Source organism: Helianthus annuus, chromosome 1, assembly GCF_002127325.2.
Source record: "Helianthus annuus cultivar XRQ/B chromosome 1, HanXRQr2.0-SUNRISE, whole genome shotgun sequence".
Classification (NCBI taxonomy): domain Eukaryota; kingdom Viridiplantae; phylum Streptophyta; class Magnoliopsida; order Asterales; family Asteraceae; genus Helianthus; species Helianthus annuus.
The window spans coordinates 88,546,027-88,565,715 of NC_035433.2; the positions used below are offsets into that span (position 1 = coordinate 88,546,027).

The 19,689-nt window shown below is 35.1% G+C and overlaps 1 protein-coding gene and 1 long non-coding RNA gene across 3 annotated transcripts; one reads left to right on the top strand and one right to left on the bottom strand.

Moving 5' to 3' along the window:
- The first annotated feature begins 1,145 nt into the window (after nt 1-1,145).
- On the top strand, nt 1,146-2,521 carry LOC110937766. Its single transcript, XM_022180227.2, has 3 exons — nt 1,146-1,493; nt 1,892-2,138; nt 2,274-2,521. The coding sequence occupies exons 1-3, from the start codon at nt 1,227-1,229 to the stop codon at nt 2,291-2,293; spliced, it is 534 nt and encodes a 177-aa protein (XP_022035919.1). The 5' UTR covers nt 1,146-1,226; the 3' UTR covers nt 2,294-2,521.
- Nucleotides 2,522-5,069: 2,548 nt separating this feature from the next.
- On the bottom strand, nt 5,070-7,455 carry LOC110871112. Of its 2 annotated transcripts, XR_002553489.2 has the most exons (4): nt 7,284-7,455; nt 6,941-7,198; nt 6,167-6,250; nt 5,070-5,254 (listed from the first exon to the last, which is right to left on the bottom strand). It is a non-coding gene; the product is annotated as an uncharacterized LOC110871112 (long non-coding RNA). The 2 variants fall into 2 exon arrangements; XR_004892550.1 differs by having other exon boundaries at nt 5,070-7,131.
- Between the last annotated feature and the right edge of the window lie 12,234 nt (nt 7,456-19,689).

A 19,689-nucleotide genomic window follows, 5' to 3' on the forward strand; every position in this document is an offset into this window, starting at 1 on the left:
AATTTTATGTTAAGTTCATATCATGTTAAATAGGTTATAGGTACACGCTAGCAAACTCAATCATGTCTAAACTTTGTCAATGAACTCAATGTACAAAGTTGTCACAAAATATACAAGGTATAGAAGAGATTGAATTTTAAGATAAAGTAAGCCGATTTACAGCATATGTTGATTCATAAATGTTTTAAAAGTTTAATACTTTCAAAATAGAACACTTAAGTTTTGATATGTTTGACCCACTTAAGTTTTAAATTTGGTCCTTCTTGTTTTACATGGCATTTGACTGACCCTAGGTTTTAAATAAACGTTCATTAAACCTTTTGTAGATTGAATGAGTTGCATGTTCATTAATTTAGTGAATAAATAAACATTAAAAACATCTTTTGTTTATGTTCATTTATTTAGTAAATAAACAAAATCTTACTAACATATTTTGTTTATTTCAAATACTAATCTAAAAACTTGTGAAAAGTTCATTGAGGTGTGATAAAGTTATAAAGATTACGAGCCAAATTGGGTAAACGTAAAAAAAAAAATTGTCCTGCATGTGGTTAGTTTACTTAGAAAGTATAATACTATTATTTTATAACAATATAGTTTTAAGTTTTATAAACACATGTAGTGTATTAACAATTTATAAGATAAAATATAATGTTATTATGATCAACCCAATCTATATAAACCTATCTCCAGATTTTAATTATCTTCACACATATTATATATTATATAGGGTCAAGTTAAGTAAATGAGATGGTATGATCATATCCTCATGTATCTTATTCTTAATACTACATCAGTGGCGGACCCAGAAATTATTTGCTAGGGGTGCGGATGAGTGGTTCAAGCATATTTTCAAGGGGTGCGGTCAAGTTTTTTGCCTCAAAAATACACTAAATTTGTTTTTTCAAGGGGTGCGTCCGCCCACCCTGGGCTTAATGTAGGTCCGCCCATGTACTACATATATACCTTATAAAAATGAAAACACCACATCATTAATAATCTTTAAAATACAACAAAAATAAATTAGCATAATTAGAACTTATCTATAATCTTATTCTAATCAAAATCATTGAGGACACCATGTTCTTACTTCTTTATTAAAGCACAAGCACACATGAACAGATTCTACATTGGTTCCTCAAGGTGGCACTTGAACAACCAGCAGCACCACCCCCTCTCATGGCTATGTTCAAGTTATAGTTGGAGGAATTCCGGTGTGTTTTTCGATGAAGATGAAGAAAGAAGACATCACTCGAGGACTAAAGTTCGGCGGTGCTCTAAAGAAAGATGATGTAACGGCTTGCGTGGGAAACAAAGTTTTGCCCGTTAATGAATCGACCACCACATCTTCATCGTCAAAAAACCCGAATTCTATTCTTGATATGATGAACAAAAAAGGAGATAAAACAAAAACCATGTCTAGAATGAAAGAGTTGTTGAGGTGGGCTGCTGCTGCCAAATCTGAAAAGGGTGGGAAATACATTGCAAGAAAGGTTTATATTTACTTGGTTTGATTCTCACTTATATATATAGATATATACCCATGGCATTATAGCCTAGTGGTATCTTGGTGGTGGGATAAGGCTTATGACCATTAGGTCATGGGTTCGATTCTCACAAAGGGGGTTTTTCCCAGATTTATTGGGTTTCCTCCTGAATTGGTGTATAGGCATTATTGCCTAGTGGAGATGGATATGATCGGGTGGTTCTGCTGGTGGCACGATGATACTCCAGTGGTCCGTCAGTGATCCAAATTTGCCGTTCAAAAAAAAAAAAGATATATCTTTAAAATACGCGTTTAATACATAACCAGTTTTAAATAGAGAAGTCCATAACTGCGTTAACACATGTATCTATCTATTGTTTCAACTGTGGCGTATATATGTTTCAGGTGTCTCAGTTTAGAAACAAAGTGACACTGAAAACAATACAAGATGATGATAAAATGACCAACGACTCTCCAAAGATTAGTTTCAGATGGGAAGTAGAAAGTTGTTCGACATTTTCGTCTGCATTATCGGTTTCTTCGACAAATAAGAATGATCAACACGTTAACTTTGAAATTCATTCGAATCCTGATGGAAATTCGAGCATTGTAACCTTGAGATCAGGAAGCTGGATCACAACCGATTCAGATTGTAAGTTTATTTCTTATATAATTTGTTTATAATTGTGTTTATATATTTAGCAATTATTGATTTGAGTTTACAAAGTCAACCAATCATGATTAATTGAGTTTTTTTTTTTTTTTTTTTTTTTTTTTTTTGCAACAGTTGTTGTGTTGGAGCTTTAACTGGCGTACGACATTATAATGTAATGTTTTTTTGTTTGGGACTTCCAGCTTCCTGCTGGTCCCTTTGTTCTATTTTATGATTATAATAAAATAGTTGCGGTTCAAAAAAAAAACTGTGGTATGAGTAACAAGTGAAGCTTATGAAAATTAACTGGTTTTAAGGATGGAGACGGTTAGAAGTTATTGTTAAAATCTTATGTTGTTTTCTTAAGACAAATGTTTATGTTAGATGTTTTGTTGATCAATTGTACCAGATGTTAATAAAAAAGGAAACATTTAACTTCATCACTAACAAAAATGAATCATTGATCCAATAGTTCCATAAAATTAGGGACTAAATTTGGTTTAAAATTTACTTATTAATTATATCAATTAAACATGCTAAAAGAATACCCAATAAAACATAGAATAATTAGTGATAACAATAGTTTCTAGCCACACTTTAGAAGAAATGGGGATCATAATATCAAATCAGATTTTGAATAATGATCCATTTTGTCCATATAATTATTCCTTACTTTTATCCACATTGCAAAATCGTAAATCCATAAAAAAAAAAAAAAAAAAAAAAAAAAATTGATGGATGAGATCCTTAAAGTGCTCTGGTTTGTGGATTTTTTCTTGAAGGGGTTAAAATTTGAAAAGGAGTTGCAACTTAAAAAAAAGTAGTTTAAAACTGTAATTTGCTATTAAAGGTTTGAAAATTAAATACAAATATTAATATATATAAGATTTAAATTTGTAATAAATTTTGTAACAAAACAAGCATAAATGTAATATCGAAATGGAAGTTAATACTACGACCATCACCTAATGGTCTTCAACAACAATGGTGGCGGTGGTGAGTACTAGGGATCTCAGGGCGGCGACAATGGTGGCATTTGCGGTGACAGTGAGGATGGTTGCGATGACGGTTGTGGTGTGGTGATGGGATGGCAGCGGTGGCGGCGGAAACGGTGGGGCCACGGGAGCTTTAGTGGTGATGACAATATTGGTGGTGGCAACGAGATGGGAGCGACTATGGGGTGACGAATGTGACGAAGATGAGTGGTGAAAGATTTTAACTTCTTTGGTTGAATTCTTTTACATCAAAAATTACTAGTGAATTAGTTTCATTCCAAGAACACATTAAGAATAGCATTCAGACTTTAATTCCAATAGATCATGTTAATTACACACATTAAGAAATGAAAATCGTATTTCTGTTTCACTTAATTTCATGAATCAAACACACTGTTAGTGTCCTCAATGTAAATGCTCTTATGCCAAGCAGACCTGGCAAACGGGTCGGGTTGGGTCGGGTCGGGTCATGGGTCAAAACGGGTTCGGGTTGAAACGGGTTCGGGTCAAAACGGGTCAATTAAAAAAGGGTTGTTTTGGTTCGGGTCAAAACGGGTTCGGGTCGGAACAGGTTCGGGTTAAAACGGGTTCGGGTCGGAACGGGTTCGGGTCCGGGTCGGGTCGGTTAAAAAAAATTTTTTTTTTTTTTTGCAACACAACAATTATGTTTTGCATTTATATAAGTGCAAAATACCAAATGTTACAGTACCAAGTTTTGCATTTATTACATATTTCTTTATAGATATAGACATACTAGGTTATAACCCGTGGTACCCACGGGTCGCTCTATTTTAAGAATATTAATATTATATTAATTTTATTAAAATCGTTTTTTTTATAAAATTTGTGAGGATATATATTCAATAATTCAATGTTAATCGTATATAAATATACATATGCAAACAATGCGATTTATCAAAGGTAACAATTACCATATAATTTTCAACATATAACCAGATAATTTTCTACGTATGTAGAATGATTCAGACCAAGATGAAAGGATGATAGAACATCTCGACATTCTATGTATACACGTTTGAAGCGCTGAATTAATATAGCATTTAGCTTGGTTAAAATCTCAAAGAGTAGCATTTTAAAAGGAATATAAACCATTGTATGAACGAATGAAACATATAATGTATTATTGAGTATAATATGTATATTAATAACCTAATTTATATAAGTAAAATGAAAATGAACTTGAAACATAAACTCAATTTAGCCCATTTCCATCGATTGAAATGTTGATTACTATTTAATAGAATCAACTAATCCATTTAAATATTTGTTCAAAGTTATTGCAAATATTCCATTTTTTCAAAATGTTGAACCATCAATATCTTAGCAATAATATAAAGATGTGATTTTTATATTTTGAATTTTTTAAATATGAAAAAGTTGATTGTTAACATAACGTTAGTTGTAGTATTTAATTTAGAACCAATATTTCAGTGACTTTTACAAAACATATATTTCGAATTATTTAATTATTACTTAATAGATGGGCGATTAGAAGATAATTTATTAATTAAAAAATGAATTCGTAAAAATTAAATCAAAATTCCATTCATAAACATGGGAGTTGTGTGGCTACTGAAATATAAACCTTAGTAAAGTAATTTAAAAATATATGTTTTGTTATCTACCTGTGTGATACAGGGGATAAAGAATTTAATTTTGATAAGAAATTAAAAAACTACAAAGAATGAGAATTATAAAAAGCTTATAAGTGTAAATAATTGAAATTAAGCATTAATAAGAAATAAAATATGTATTTGAATTCACCAAATATACAAACAATTCATAAATCTCTAAATATCAAAATATTTTCCATATACAATTTCAGTTATCACCCGGGATTGCTTCCTAGGCTCAAGAAAGTTATTTAGATTCATTATTAATATTCGAATGAAATAGTTCAAACAAATTTGATAAGTTATAATCATAGTTTAGCAATCATGATAGAAATTCAAAATCTAAACACAAGTCGAGTACAAATATCTTACAAATAATCAATTTCAGATCCAAAAACATTACCACACCCTCAACGTTGGGGAATATAGCATCACCAGATCTAGAAACAGTGGGAGCCACTTATGTCTTCAGGCCTTCAACACCGACCTACAAGGATTTTTTCACATCATGTATACAACAACGCACAAATAGGTCTAAAAGGGTTGTTTTAATATAATATAGATTAACATTGCTAGTTAATCATTATTTTTTGCTCACCTACACATTAATGCATGTTTCATTCAAGCACATTAAGTAATAACCATAAATCATATTTTTTGAGAGAGAAATGTTTTTTCAGCCTAAGTTGGCTACCCAAAATTTGTCAACAAATGTGAATCAGCACTAAATACTTCATCATATTCATGTCTGTACATGTTGAAATCAATTAAAAAAGAAAGTGACTATCTTAGGCTTGAACAAACATCAATTATTAACATATTTGGTGCTTATAACCTATTAACCTCATGTATAATATTATTATAAAACATCGATTATTAACATAAACAAAAACCACAAATAAAATACAACCTAAAATTGGAAACTTGGTATAAATTTACATTAATATGATTTACAAATTAACACAGAATTATCTAATCTAAGTTACTTTTTGCAAATTCACACAGAATTACCCAATACATCTAATCTAATCCGCTACTGCAATATAGTCTCAGTTAAGAAATAAGCATAGAAAAAGTACTCTAAAGCTTTTTTAGTTTTAAAATTGTTGGCATATAGTTAAGCTTTTTTTTTTCAAGTTTAGCCCTCATTATAACCATCAAATACTTCTCCAATGATTAAGCGCTTTAAAGTGAACTTGTAAACGATATCATAATAACGTAAAAGGACAACATCTTAGCTTCCAAATTAGCATGTGTTTCTTTATTAAACAAATACCAAAACAACTAAGTTAGAGGAGACAATGATATAGAAAATTTGGTCAGATACCTTATAAAAGCATTTTTGCAGAACCAAATTAAAACAAAAAAAAAGAACTAACATATGAGAAGATGGGCTTACGTAGGAGGCATATCGATCACGCATTGTCCCACCAAAGCGAGCTTATTGAAGCATCAACTTCAGCTTGATTATTTCTTTAAATCTCTTTCTTGTCAAATTATAATTAGCGTAAGATAACACTCCGAAATTAACACATTATCGATCAGAATTGATAAACCCAACTGAATCATCATAAAAGGCCATACAAAACCCATATTAACTAAAAAGAGCCTTTTACCGAGAACCTGTTTTCTCATGAAATTTCATTGACTAATTTTTCAATAATTTTATAGATTGCTAACGGTTGGTACCTTTGCAGGTCGATCTTATTTTTTTAAACATGTATCAAATAAGATATTTTGATAAAAATATAATCAGTAAAGTATGATATTCCATAATTTCCTTTGAAGGTGAAACCATAAAATAAACTATTTTGCAAATTATTTACTTTTATCAGAAGAATCAGTATAAAAAAATCCCATAAGTTCAATAATTTTTATTTAAAAACAATAACTCTTTGTTCAAATTTATTCGAAAGTAACCCATAGTAAAATAAGCGTCTGCATAGTCATACCGCCGACCAGACCCATCCATATTCCCCGCATAATGTTTTCAATCAAAGGTCGTTTACCATCCGACCGGTCAAATTTTCTTATAATAATCTTTTATTTTTTTCGGCTAATTATAGTCGATAAAGTAATAAATAGAGCACTAAATATTTAATTTACATCATAAAGTTATATATAAGGTTAAATGTTTAATTTATCAGAGAAACAATTATTATTATTGTCATACCTTAGCACCAAAGTTGAATATGAAGGCTGGCAAAGAACCAAGTGGCACTCGAGCCACATAATAACATCCAACATTCACATATGCAAGAAATGCTTGCCATCCACATCCATCCAAAGTTAACCTTCGTCTTTTAACTCTTGTCTCTTTTCACATTTATACAAAGTAACCGGTTTACCTAAATCCGAATCTCCCTGTTTCATTGGTAAACAGATCAAAGTTGTGAAACGCGCTCCTTGTACAATGGTAGTTAGAGATGAGCTGGATGGGCAAGTTTCAACACAAAGATCACCACTTATAAACTACATAAAACCAATTGTACCAAATGAAAGAATAGTTCGCTTACCCTTACAGGACATAATTGTTGAAATAATTGGTGATGGTATTTGCGTTATCGAAGTCCTTGCCAAAGAGAGTGGCAATTGAGTCCTATACAGTAGCTTCGAGAAAATGGCCACTGTGAAATTGTTTGAAAGTTAAACCACACAAACACTTGACGTATATGGTTATGACGGAAAAGACTTATCCCTAGTTTTCAAGTTTTATTTTTAACAATTTTTTGTCGGCTTGAGTTAATACAGTTGATATCTGGTCCACTTTCCTAGTGTCCTCAGAGGGGTATGGTAATTTTCTAACTTTAACCAAGCAATCTAAATTAGCATGGATGTACCTATCAAGAGTTACTCCTGCCAAGTCTTGTTCTCACTATGCCAAACAGTAAGCCTAATAAAACTTTGTTTTGCAACTACACATGATTTTCTTTTTCATATGCCCATAAAATTTTACATATTGGTGAAGCTAATGAGGAATGGTTTATATATAGTATTATTTTAAGCTAGCTTCCTTGATTTTTTTTAACTGCCAACAGAATCAATCCCAAGCACTCTCGGGGCACCCACTGGACCAAACGGAGTACTTCGAGAGTAACCCGGGTCCACCACCAATTCCGAGGAAAACCCAGCAACCCACCCGCCCGTAGGCACGATGATGAAATTACTGGTAAAACTCGTTTAGCTCAAGGATCCAACCCAGGTTTCCCTGGGTCTCCTATCATTGCCCACCAATACCTCACTCTGCACCAAATGGGAGTTGAACTTGCAGCTCACAAGAGAAATGCAAGTCTTCCACCACTTAATCTAGAGATCATTCATTTCAATATTGGTGAAGCTAATGAGGAATGGTTTATATATAGTATTATTTTAAGCCAGCTTCCTTGATTCAAATTGCCACTCACATTTAAAAAAAATAATGTTTAAAACTTACTTTTGTGGGAACAACAAAGGACATATGTCACACCCCGATCTCCACGTGTCACCGGTGGGCCCGGTGTGGGGTACAGTGACGTGGTTGGCATTGTCATAGACAAACAACACAATATAATAATGCACAGCGGAAACAGAAATAGATTCATTTCAACTTTAATTAAAATGTAATAATAAACATCATAAGTAGTTGAAACGGATCCACAGGCGGATCAAATAAAATAAGATAAATTGTTCAACAGTTTATTTGTCGTCCGAGCTTGCGAGACTATAGTGGACGCTCTTAGGAAACAGCCAGCCTAGTTCGTTTAGTACCTGCACTTAACCTTTTGGGAAAAATACGTCAGTTTACACTGGTAAATACAAATCAACTGACTCATTTTGAAAATGATTGAAAATTTATTTAAATGCACAAGGCATAAATATTTTTATTAACTTGGGATAATTATGCAATATAAACTTGTGAACGAATTACATGTTACTCGTACATTTGGTGGCCCGGGATCTGCTGTCCGGGCTAAAGATTAAATGACACACCACATTAAAGAGTTATACACGTCGGGTGTACGCCTACACCCCGTGCTCTGGTCGTGGCCATCTCGTAAGATAATGCCAAGGATATCCGGGACACGGTCAATAACCCCCCCCCCCCAAAGCCTAAAGTAAGAACAAGACTGTTTAAACGAGTCGCACAAACTATTCAAGACTGTACACCCATAGGGTGCAGGATTTGTGCGCTCGATCAAGCGGTATTTTAAATACCGTACCCCAAGCCCGTATAGGGAAAATAAGTCAAAATGTATTTACCTGAGCAAGTATGAATCACAATTGGGTAAGTGTTGGTAGCTTTTACTGGGCCTCCTAATCTGGAACAAAGGTATATATTAACCTATTAGATTCCTAACGGGTCTTTTATTTAAGCCTAAGCTTTGACCGGTTAGTTTTAAGGACGATACGGTACAAGCGCACGATTAAGCGAAAGACCGGATAGAATGTGATTTAGACCCGACAAGTTTGAACACTTGTATAATATGGGTATACTAAATACATTCTGGATTTTGAGACAAAAATGATAACGTTTGACCCGTTTCTGTCAATTTACGCAAACTAGTTACGTAAACCGAACCGAACGCAAAAAGGGCGTTACGGGTAGCCAAAAGAGTCAAATGCAAGTTTCCTGAGATAATATGCTTTAAATATGATATAATATCAGTAAGTTATGTTCTATTATGCCCCGAATAATTTTAAACTCAATTTATGCCTCAGAAGGGCATTTTGGTCATTTAAAGGATCATAAAAGAGTTAATTTGGAAATCCGAGTTACGGGTCTGGTTTATACAGTAGATATACTTTATTTAACATATTATAACAGTAGGGTATGACCCATATACCAAACTTATCATTTAAAATCAAACTATGCACCGTAGGGGTATTTTAGTAATTTCACAAGGGCTAAAAATGCCAAAACTGGAAATCTGAGCTCATATACTTATACTTACTGTTATTATATGAAAATATACTAATTACATCAGTAGGTATGAGTCTTACATGTTTAAAATGAGTATAACGCTTACTATGCGTCAAAAACGCTTAAAATGCGATTTAGAGCCGTTTCCGGGTTTTCAAAAGAAAGCTGAAATTTTTATATTTCCAGAAGGCTCAAAATAATTTATTTAACATATAAAATCAGTAGAAAAAGGTTTCGGGTCAAAAGAATGTATAAAACTCATTTTATGGCTTAAACGGTCAAAACCGGCATTAACCGAATCGACTAAGCGATCTAAGATACGATCAGCCAAAAATTAAATAAAAATCATCAAAAATCCCAAAATATTATATAACATCAGTGGGTAAAAGTTTTATATCAAAACGTGGCCTGAAATGGGTTATACGCGTAATGCGTCGTTTATTAAACATAAAGACATAGTTTTACGCTATCGGCCATAACTCAAAATCTGGACCACCAACTGATCTCAAATTTTCGGTGCAAGTTTATAAATTAGTAATAAAGATTTCTACTCTTTCACTTTTCCAAAAATCACGTTTTATATCACAAAGGGCAAAATAGTCAACTTTAAGCATAATAGGAAACATGCAAATGAATCGGCTAAGTATAGACTCGAGATATAAAAATTCCAGAGAGAATAACCAAAATTAAAATTGTCAAAACTAAGCTCCAATACAGATCTCAAACATGCATGCACGGATCCGAATCGATAGTCAACGAAAAAGTCGTTTTACAAGACTTTCGGTTCCGATTCGTATTTATACTAAAGATTGTCGAGTTGATTATGATAAAACACATTCTTATATTCATTATAAGCTATTTTTGATGATCAAACTGATTGCATGTCATCTACATTACCATTTACGCTATTTTTCGCAAAAACGATTTCTGTTGACTTTTTAAGAACATCTTTGACTCGACAATTAGCATGCATAAAGTGGGAATCAGAGAATACCCCTTTGAGGGTTTGTTTCCCACATAAATACCAACATATAAGTGGTTTCAATTTGAGAAATGACAGAGCCAAACTCGTTTAATCGAAAAGTCAAACTATATGAACAACGGTTTGACTTTTAACTAATAATCAAGGCAAGAACGAATCATAGAATGATATGAAGGCTTACAAAGGTCCTAATGAAGCTTAGTTAACACTAGGAGTCTGCTTTGTCGACCAGAAAGTCCCTGGAGAAGCCTTGAGAGCTCTTGCAAAGTTTGGGTGTTCTTGATCACAATGCAAGTGCCCAAAAATGTGAGCTTTTGATCTAATTTAAGGTGTGATCAGGTGTTGTAGGAGTATCACAAGTGTCCTAACATGCATGCTTATCTATTGGTGCAATTTGGAGGTGGCAATAGCTGTTTTCAACTCACAATTTGGACCAGAATGCAAAAATTCGCGAAATTCAGCATCTGATAGGGTCACGCGGCCCGCTTAAGATATCCCAGGCGGGCCGCCTGGGGTTCTGCAGGTCCAAACAGTTTCAAACTTGACAGCTTTGGTCCCTGTTCTTGCACGCGATGCTTTGGCTACTTATTTTGACTCGTAAACCCCCAAACTTGGTTTCTAAGAACCTTGGAACATTTACCAACATGGTAATGTCCTCGGATAACTTTGCGCTCAACCGAAAAGCCATGAAATTTGACGTTGACGCTTTTAACCCCTCAAGTACGATTTTGGCCATAACTTTCTCATACGTTGACGAAACTTCACGAAATTTTTACCACATATTCTAGTGAGTATATTTTAGCATTACAATGCTTCGGGTCTGCCAAAAGTTCACTCAGAGGTATAAATTCAACATGTTGACACTTTTGGCCCCTATAGTTTGTAATTTCTCACTTTTGGGCATTTCTCGCTTCGTATGATCCATGAACCAACCGTTTAAGGTTATAAACATTATGTAGGGTTATCATAGAGTCTATTTATCCATTGTTGACACTTTGGACCCTTACGTTCCATAGTTTTCACTGTTTGTCAATTTTAGTCCCTCTAAAGTATATTTTCACATACCGGAACTTTATGACACGTGTCAATACATTATTGGACGTAAATTTTCGAGGTGTTACATCCTCACCCCCTTAAAAGAAATCTCGACCTCGAGATTTACTGAAACAAATGAGGATATTTCTCTTGCATCGTGGATTCCACTTCCCACGTGTATTCGGGACCTCTACGGGCATCCCATTTGACCTTAACAATAGGCACGTGCTTCCTTCGAAGCTTTTTCCACCTGTCGATCTTCAATCGACAAAGGTTTTTCCACGAACTTCAAACTCTCATCTATGTGTTTATCTGTATGCGGTATAACCAGTGATTCGTCAGCGAAACACTTCTTCAAATTACAGATGTGGAACACATTATGGATAGCGCTAAGTTCTTCAGGCAAGTTTAACTTGTAAGCGACTGCCCCGACACGTTCGATAATCTCGAAAGGTCCTATGTATCTCGGGCTTAGCTTGCCTTTCTTACCAAATCGCATCACCCATTTCCAGGGCGATACCTTAAGTAACACTTTATCACCTACATCGAAGTGAAAATCCTTGCGCTTAGGATCCGCATAACTTTTATGCCTATCCCTGGCAGCTTTCAAACGATCGCGAATCTGATCGATCTTGTCTGTCGTCTCAAAGACGATATCTGGTCCTGACAGTTGGACATCTCCAACTTCTGCCCAACAGATGGGCGATCTACACTTTCTACCGTATAAGGCCTCAAAAGGCGCAGCTTTGATGCTGGAATGGTAGCTATTGTTGTAGGAGAATTCAATCAGTGGTAGGTTCTTATCCCAACTACCACCCAAATCGATCGCACATGCACGAAGCATGTCTTCCAAAGTTTGAATAGTACGCTCACTCTGACCATCAGTCTGAGGATGATAAGTCGTACTAAAATTCAAACGAGTGCCCAACGATTGTTGGAAACTCTCCCAAAAATGCGATGTATATCTAGTATCTCTATCGGAGATAATAGATACAGGTATACCATGCAACGCTACAATCTTATCGACGTATAATTGAGCTAACATATCGGAGCTATACGTCTCTTTGATGGGTAGAAAATGAGCTGACTTAGTCAGTCTATCTACTATGACCCATATGGTATCATTTCCCTTTTTCGTCTTCGGCAACTTTGGTGATGAAATCCATTGTCACCATTTCCCATTTCCACTTGGAAATTTCAGGTTGTTGAAGCAAACCTGACGGCTTCTGATGCTCAGTCTTGACTTGCGCACAAGTCAAACATTTAGCAACATGCTCAGCTACTGACTTTTTCAAACCAATCCACCAGTAGTATGCTTTCAAATCCTGGTACATCTTATCAGCTCCAGGATGAATGGAATATTTAGAGCTGTGGGCTTCCTGGAGGATAACATCCCGAAGTCCTCCATAAACTGGAACCCATATTCGTCCGTTTAGTCGTAGCATTCCATCTAAGCAAGGTCTCCAAAGGAGCAGCCTTGATACTTATACCTCAAACATTATAGAAAAGCTTATCTTAAATGAGAAATGGTTATTCCATCCATTACTTAAAACTAATCTTAAGGGATAGTTAATTCTCACAGTTAGTCGAACAATCGACGATCCTGGGCAGCTGATGGAAATTCTTAATTGTTGCCTATTTTGGGTCGCGGTATTTCATGCATAAGCAAAATGAACCGTCTTTCTTAATGAACGATACCGATTTCTTCAGGATATCGAGTTAGGCTAAATGAATCCTTTATTTTAAAACTTACTTAATTGGGGTTTCAAATTATCCAATGATGGTACTAGCCGACTTGGGGATTCATAAAGATACAACCCTAAATGGGATATAGAAATCTTAATTCTACCTGCCTCTCAGGAGGTAAACAGGGAAGTCAAGATACAATGAGGTTACAGAGATTTTCTGAATCTCAGACTCCAGTTCATCCATCATTGCTCGAGTCATATAAATGACACATTTATGTTATAAGTCCACGAATTTCCTTAATCGGGAACATTTGCATGAAAACTTCCATTCTGGATATCTTCTTTGAATACCATTAGTTGACTTTAGTACCATATGACCATCGGGATATCTTTGTGGCCCCATGCATTAAACCTCCATACTGATCAGGCATGGAAGCAATCTATGGGACATGTTAAGATATACAAATCCCCATATGGCGCTTTTATCATACCATCTGACATTCGTAATCGATTGAGATCAAGGAGATATCAACTGTACATGCCGACGCACCTCCTTTATAGAGAAGGTACTTCAAAATTTTACGGCTGAAGGTTTTTGATGAGAACAGAAAAATGGTTCTTACGATCTTGCTTGTAAGTTTTACCGTACACTTAATATCTGAAGTTATTACGGGATATTTTCTAAAAGTTTGCTAAGCTTAAAATCTTATGAGAGACTTAGCAGTACTTGAATCCGAACGTAACCCTTAACCAAAAGAATCACAATAAGGGTTTACCTGGCGTCATTATTAATGTGAACTACCTCTAATTATTCACCAGGAAGGTTAAACACCTCCATTCTTAATCCTTTTAAACTTAGCTATAGGATCTTTGACAATTTGTAGGGCAGTCTAGGCTTGACTGGTTATTTCCTTAATTTATACAATCATAAGTAGCGGAGGTGGATCCATAATGGATTCATAGCAAGCAGGCTTTGAAACCTTAATGTGCCCTCTCGTTGCTGATGTTTAAATCTTAATATATATATAGAGCATTAAGCTTAAATTCTAGGTTAACCGAACAAGAGCACTATCTCAACCAATGAATTGATGTTTGCAACCTACTGCCGATAGTTTTTAGCTCTTATGGGGGTCGGAAAAATTCCTATTCCATCTTTTCCACTTTGCAAAGTGGATACCAAGTTTTTCTAATGAGGTCCTTAAATTTTTGGACCATCTCGATACTGTATATAAGGGGACTCCATTATTGTCCTCATAATTTATGGGTATTACCACCGAATGTTTGTGACACATACCTTACTGCGTGCTTTGCAGCATAACCATTGTTATATCTAATGGTTTCTACTTCTCTCAACTTTTCCTTGCAATCAGTGGCCCCCTTTTAACTATTGAAGTCTCTTGACTTCCAAGAGACGAAGTACTTTTTAAGTACGTTCTAAAAAGAATGGGCTCCTTGCCACAGATGATTTTATTTGGGTCATTCTTTGTATATGGAGTATGAATAAAATTCTTGTTTGAGTAGTGACATGTGTTTTAGAGTAATCAACATTTGGCTTCTTGAATCGCCTCATGTGTTTTCTCATAACCCTTCCAACAACTGCGTTAACTTTGGTTTTGGAGATTAACTCCTTTAACTTTGAGGTTCCCTCTTGATGCACCGTTAATATTTGTCGCATCTCTAGCATTGCGACTGTTGTCGTCTATTACGAGTTTTCTCTACTCAAACCCTTTGGTATTAAGTACTAAATGTAACAATTTATTGTGTGCACTTCAGCAGCTTGTCATCGCCCTGATGACTCATCATACATTAACCATGGTATTATTAAACCATATAAACATTCCTAAGGAGTGTTATCTGAGTGTACTTCAATCATATTCGGCCTAAGTCACACAAGGATCATTAATGGCCTTTAGGGTTTTGACCGAGTCCGTTACCCTTTTAACAGGGGATCAAAATGTCCCAGCTGTCTTTGGCATATAGATGATTTTAGGTATCTCGAATGCTTGCCATAATGGCTTCCTAAAATATGAAACATTAGTCCGTCAGGGAGGACATAAATAATCATATGGCACGAAGGCCTTGTTGCATACGACGTTATAAGATATGGCAACAAATGCCTGTCATAGAGGACATTAATTTATAATCCGCAATCTTATTAGATTAGGGGTTTTAAGATTTGAATCTAGTTCTTCACCATTGGACAGGGAGTCATAGGCTACCCTCGTCATCGTCTTGAAAGGCGATTTATTTTTATTTTGGCACATAGGCAAATCCTAGGACATCATTAATGGATGTTTACATATATACATATATGTATATATAATTATCATCATTGAGTATATCAGTCATGATCTTATCGATCTCATAGGCTTTAAGGTTTGGGCATTACCCATCACCTTCGACGATGTACCGCAATGGTCATAATTGACAATGTCTCTAATGGACAATATAACATATAACCCGTGGGTGGTATAGATCTTATCAGTGATTCAGGATAACACCACGAAGGGTAGGACAATAAACACACTTATATATAGGAAGTACCAGCAGCGTATCCACCATGTGTTTATTGCATTACTCTAGTTTCGTTATCTAATTCACCGTCGAGATGCATACAATCATAACCCTTGGGTCGGAAAGTACTTCTTGAAGTCTCCTTATGAAGATAGGGAGGCCCAAGATTGTACTTCAAATTTTCTATAAAATAATAGGATCATCGTATCAGATGATATTAGTCATGATCGAACTGATCATGTATACTGTTAGGCAATGTTTTAAAAACCGGTTTTTAAATCAAACCGGATTAGGCTAAAAAATGGTTCAACCGGTTGAACCAAATTGTACCGAGCGGTTCAACCGGGTTGACTAGCTATCTCTATAATTTCATAAATTAAAACATCAACTCAAAAGTTAATCAAAAAATGCATGATTACATATTAAAAGATAACCCAAAAGTAAATCCATAACAAAAAATAATCTAAAAGATAATCGAAAATCATTCAATTTTCCAACAAGCCCTTTTAAATGAAAGTGTACGATATGTTTAAGCCATTTGAGTGTTGAATACATCAACTATTTCCGTTTCACACAATACTAAATAAGATCTTTTAGTTACAAATAATCATAATATATAAAAATTACGTAAGATAATTAACATATATAATAAAAATAAATAACAACCCAAACTAAAATAACTTTGGGCCGGTACTGGTATTACGTTTCAAACCGGTATACCGGATTTTACCGCCGGTACAAACCTTATGCCGTTTCACTTATTTACCGGGGTGTTTCGTACCGGATTTACTCCTGGAAACGGTAATACCGGTATAACCGGCCGGTATTTACCGGTTTTTAAAACATTGCTGTTAGGGTTGAGTATAACCCACCACTTTGAACAGGGGTCATAAAGTCCACCACCAGCTTTGTCCTATCTTAAATAGAACAAAGTATAGCCCATAGGCTTTTCATCACTAGGGATGTTAATATTATGGTGACCATACTGATGTTACTGGTCAGGATCGCGTTGATCATATAGACCATGGGATTTGAGCATAGCTCACCCCCCTTGGGCAAGGAATAAAAAAATCTTAATTGTCTTGTCACTATTGGACAATATATTATATCCCGTAGGCAAAGTATCACTAAGGGATGTTAAATAACATGATCATCCTATTAGATGATATTAGTCATGATCGCATTGATCTTATAGACTATTATGTTTGGACCTAGTCCAATGTTTTTAGACAGGGAGTCGTAGACCACAACCGTCGTGTTGTCTTATTGGACAACAGGTTTAGCCCGTAGGCACTTCATCACTAACGGATGTTTATAATATGATCATCTTATAGGATGACTTAAGCCATGATTTCTAATTACTAGGCCAGACAAGAGAATTGGAGGAGTCCAATATAAGGATGACTGTTGTGATTTTTCGAATCACATTTGTTAAGAGGGCTAACACGTTTTTAGGCGTTAACAAGGATCTGAATCCCTTGAGTAGGTTTCACCATCTTGGCCGTGTAGGCTAGGTCTTACCTTTAAGATTCTTTTTAAACTGCATACTGGCAGAGAAGGAAAGATATTTATTTTATTCAGGATTTTCATTATAATTATCCTAAATTGTTTAAAATATAACTATGGCACAAAAAGCGTAGTCAAGTAGACAAGTTAGATTTTTAAGCCATGATTTCAGAGAATTGTGGCATTAAGGTTTGAATCAAAGTTCATTACCTTTTCCTGACAGGGAGTTGTAGGTTACGACTGTCTTTATTAAAATTTCTGGCCCGGGGCCTATCAATTAACATCTCGTAAGATGTTAAGACATATAGTCATTACATTGATGATACGTTCAGCGGTCACAGTAATGACATGACGACGTGATCAGTGCCATTAATTTAATCGACTGTCGTTCAGTGGTCATAATAATGACATGACGGCAGGATTAGCACTTAATTTAAATCAACTGTTATTCAGCGGTCATAAAAATGACATAACGACAGGATTAGTACTTTAATTTAAATCAACTGTCATTCAGCGGTCACAATAATGACATAACGACAGGATTAGTACTTTAATATAAATCAGCTGTCATTCAGCGGTCATAATGATGACATAACGACAGGATTAGTACTTTAGTTTAAATCAACTATCATTCAGCGGTCATAATGATGACATAACGACAGGATTAGTACTTTAATTTAAATCAACTGTCATTCAGCGGTCATAATGATGACATAACGACAGGATTAGTACTTTAATTTAAATCAACTGTCATTCAGCGGTCATAATACTGACATAACGACAGGATTAGTACTTTAATTTAAATCAACTGTCATTCAGCGGTCATAATAATGACATAACGACAGGATTAGTACTTTAATTTAAATCAACTGTCATTCAGCGGTCATAATAATGACATAACGACAGGATTAGTACTTTAATTTAAATCAATTGTCGTTCAGCGGTCATAATAATGACATGACGACCAGATTATCGTCTGGAGGGCTTGAGCATAGCTCACCCCCCTTAGGACGGGGAATCTCAAAAGATCACAACTGTCGATGTCGCAATCGGACAGTGTATTATAACTCGTGGCACTTCATCCTTAAGGGATGATTATTTTAATAAGGAAGGTTTGGAATAACCCATTCTAGGGATGATTTACGTGATTTCATCGAACCACGTTTGCCAGGAGTGTTAACATTTTTCAGATGTTAACAGGGATACGAATCTTTTAAACAGGTCTTACCATCTTGGCCCGGTCTTATAATTGACCCGGAGGCTAGGTTTCACTCTTAAGATTCTTAGTTTATAATTAACGCAGAACAATTTTAAATTGAAATGTTAATAAGGATCTGAATCTAAATTAAGGAACTGCCATCTTGGCCGGGTCTTAATATGACACGAGGCTAGGACTTGTCCTTTTTAGATTTTTCTATTTTATTATGATGGTAGATCTTATAACAGAATTGTTATTTTAATTTACTTCATATATTATATTCATATATAATAATATAAATGAAATTTAGATAAAACATCCCAATGGTTTCAAAAGGGGTATAGAATTGCCCAAAAAGGGACTTAAAAGAAATGATGTTGTCCTCAAAGGGACCAAAAGATACATACCGTTATAAAGACCTCTAAGGAGACGATCTTCAGTAAAAGGAGTCTCTTCCTCGATATTTTATTTCTGAATGCTTTCTCCTTGGATGTTCATTTCATTTTAGCCGTGGTACGAAGCTCAGCATCTCGGGGCTCCGGGTGTGGAGAACTCCTATTACGGCCCCTTCGCTTGGCGACGTATCCAATATATAAAATAATTGGAAGCAATAAGTTCCAGATTAGAATCGGGAGTATTCCTATGTTAAGTCTAGACTCAAGTATGTGCAATCGTGTCACTGAGATTAAACACATTAGGATAGTGTTTAATTCACTCAGCGTTGGCTCTGATACCAACCTGTCACACCCCGATCTCCACGTGTCATCGGTGGGCCCGGTGTGGGGTACAGTGACGTGGTTGGCATCGTCATAGACAAACAACACAATATAATAATGCACAGCGGAAGCAGAAATAGATTCATTTCAACTTTAATTGAAATGTAATAATAAACATCATAAGTAGTTGAAACGGATCCACAGGCGGATCAAATAAAATAAGATAAATTGTTCAACAGTTTATTTGTCGTCCGAGCTTGCGAGACTATAGTGGACGCTCTTAGGAAACAGCCAGCCTAGTTCGTTTAGTACCTGCACTTAACCTTTTGGGAAAAATACGTCAGTTTACACTGGTAAATACAAATCAACTGACTCATTTTGAA

Coding starts and splice junctions, on each gene's coding strand:
- LOC110937766 (XM_022180227.2), top strand. CDS start 1,227: ATGAAGATGAAGAAAGAAGACATCACTCGAGGACTAAAGTTCGGCGGT. Junction 1,494..1,891: donor GGAAATACATTGCAAGAAAG/GTTTATATTTAC, acceptor TATATGTTTCAG/GTGTCTCAGTTTAGAAACAA. Junction 2,139..2,273: donor GATCACAACCGATTCAGATT/GTAAGTTTATTT, acceptor TTTTTGCAACAG/TTGTTGTGTTGGAGCTTTAA.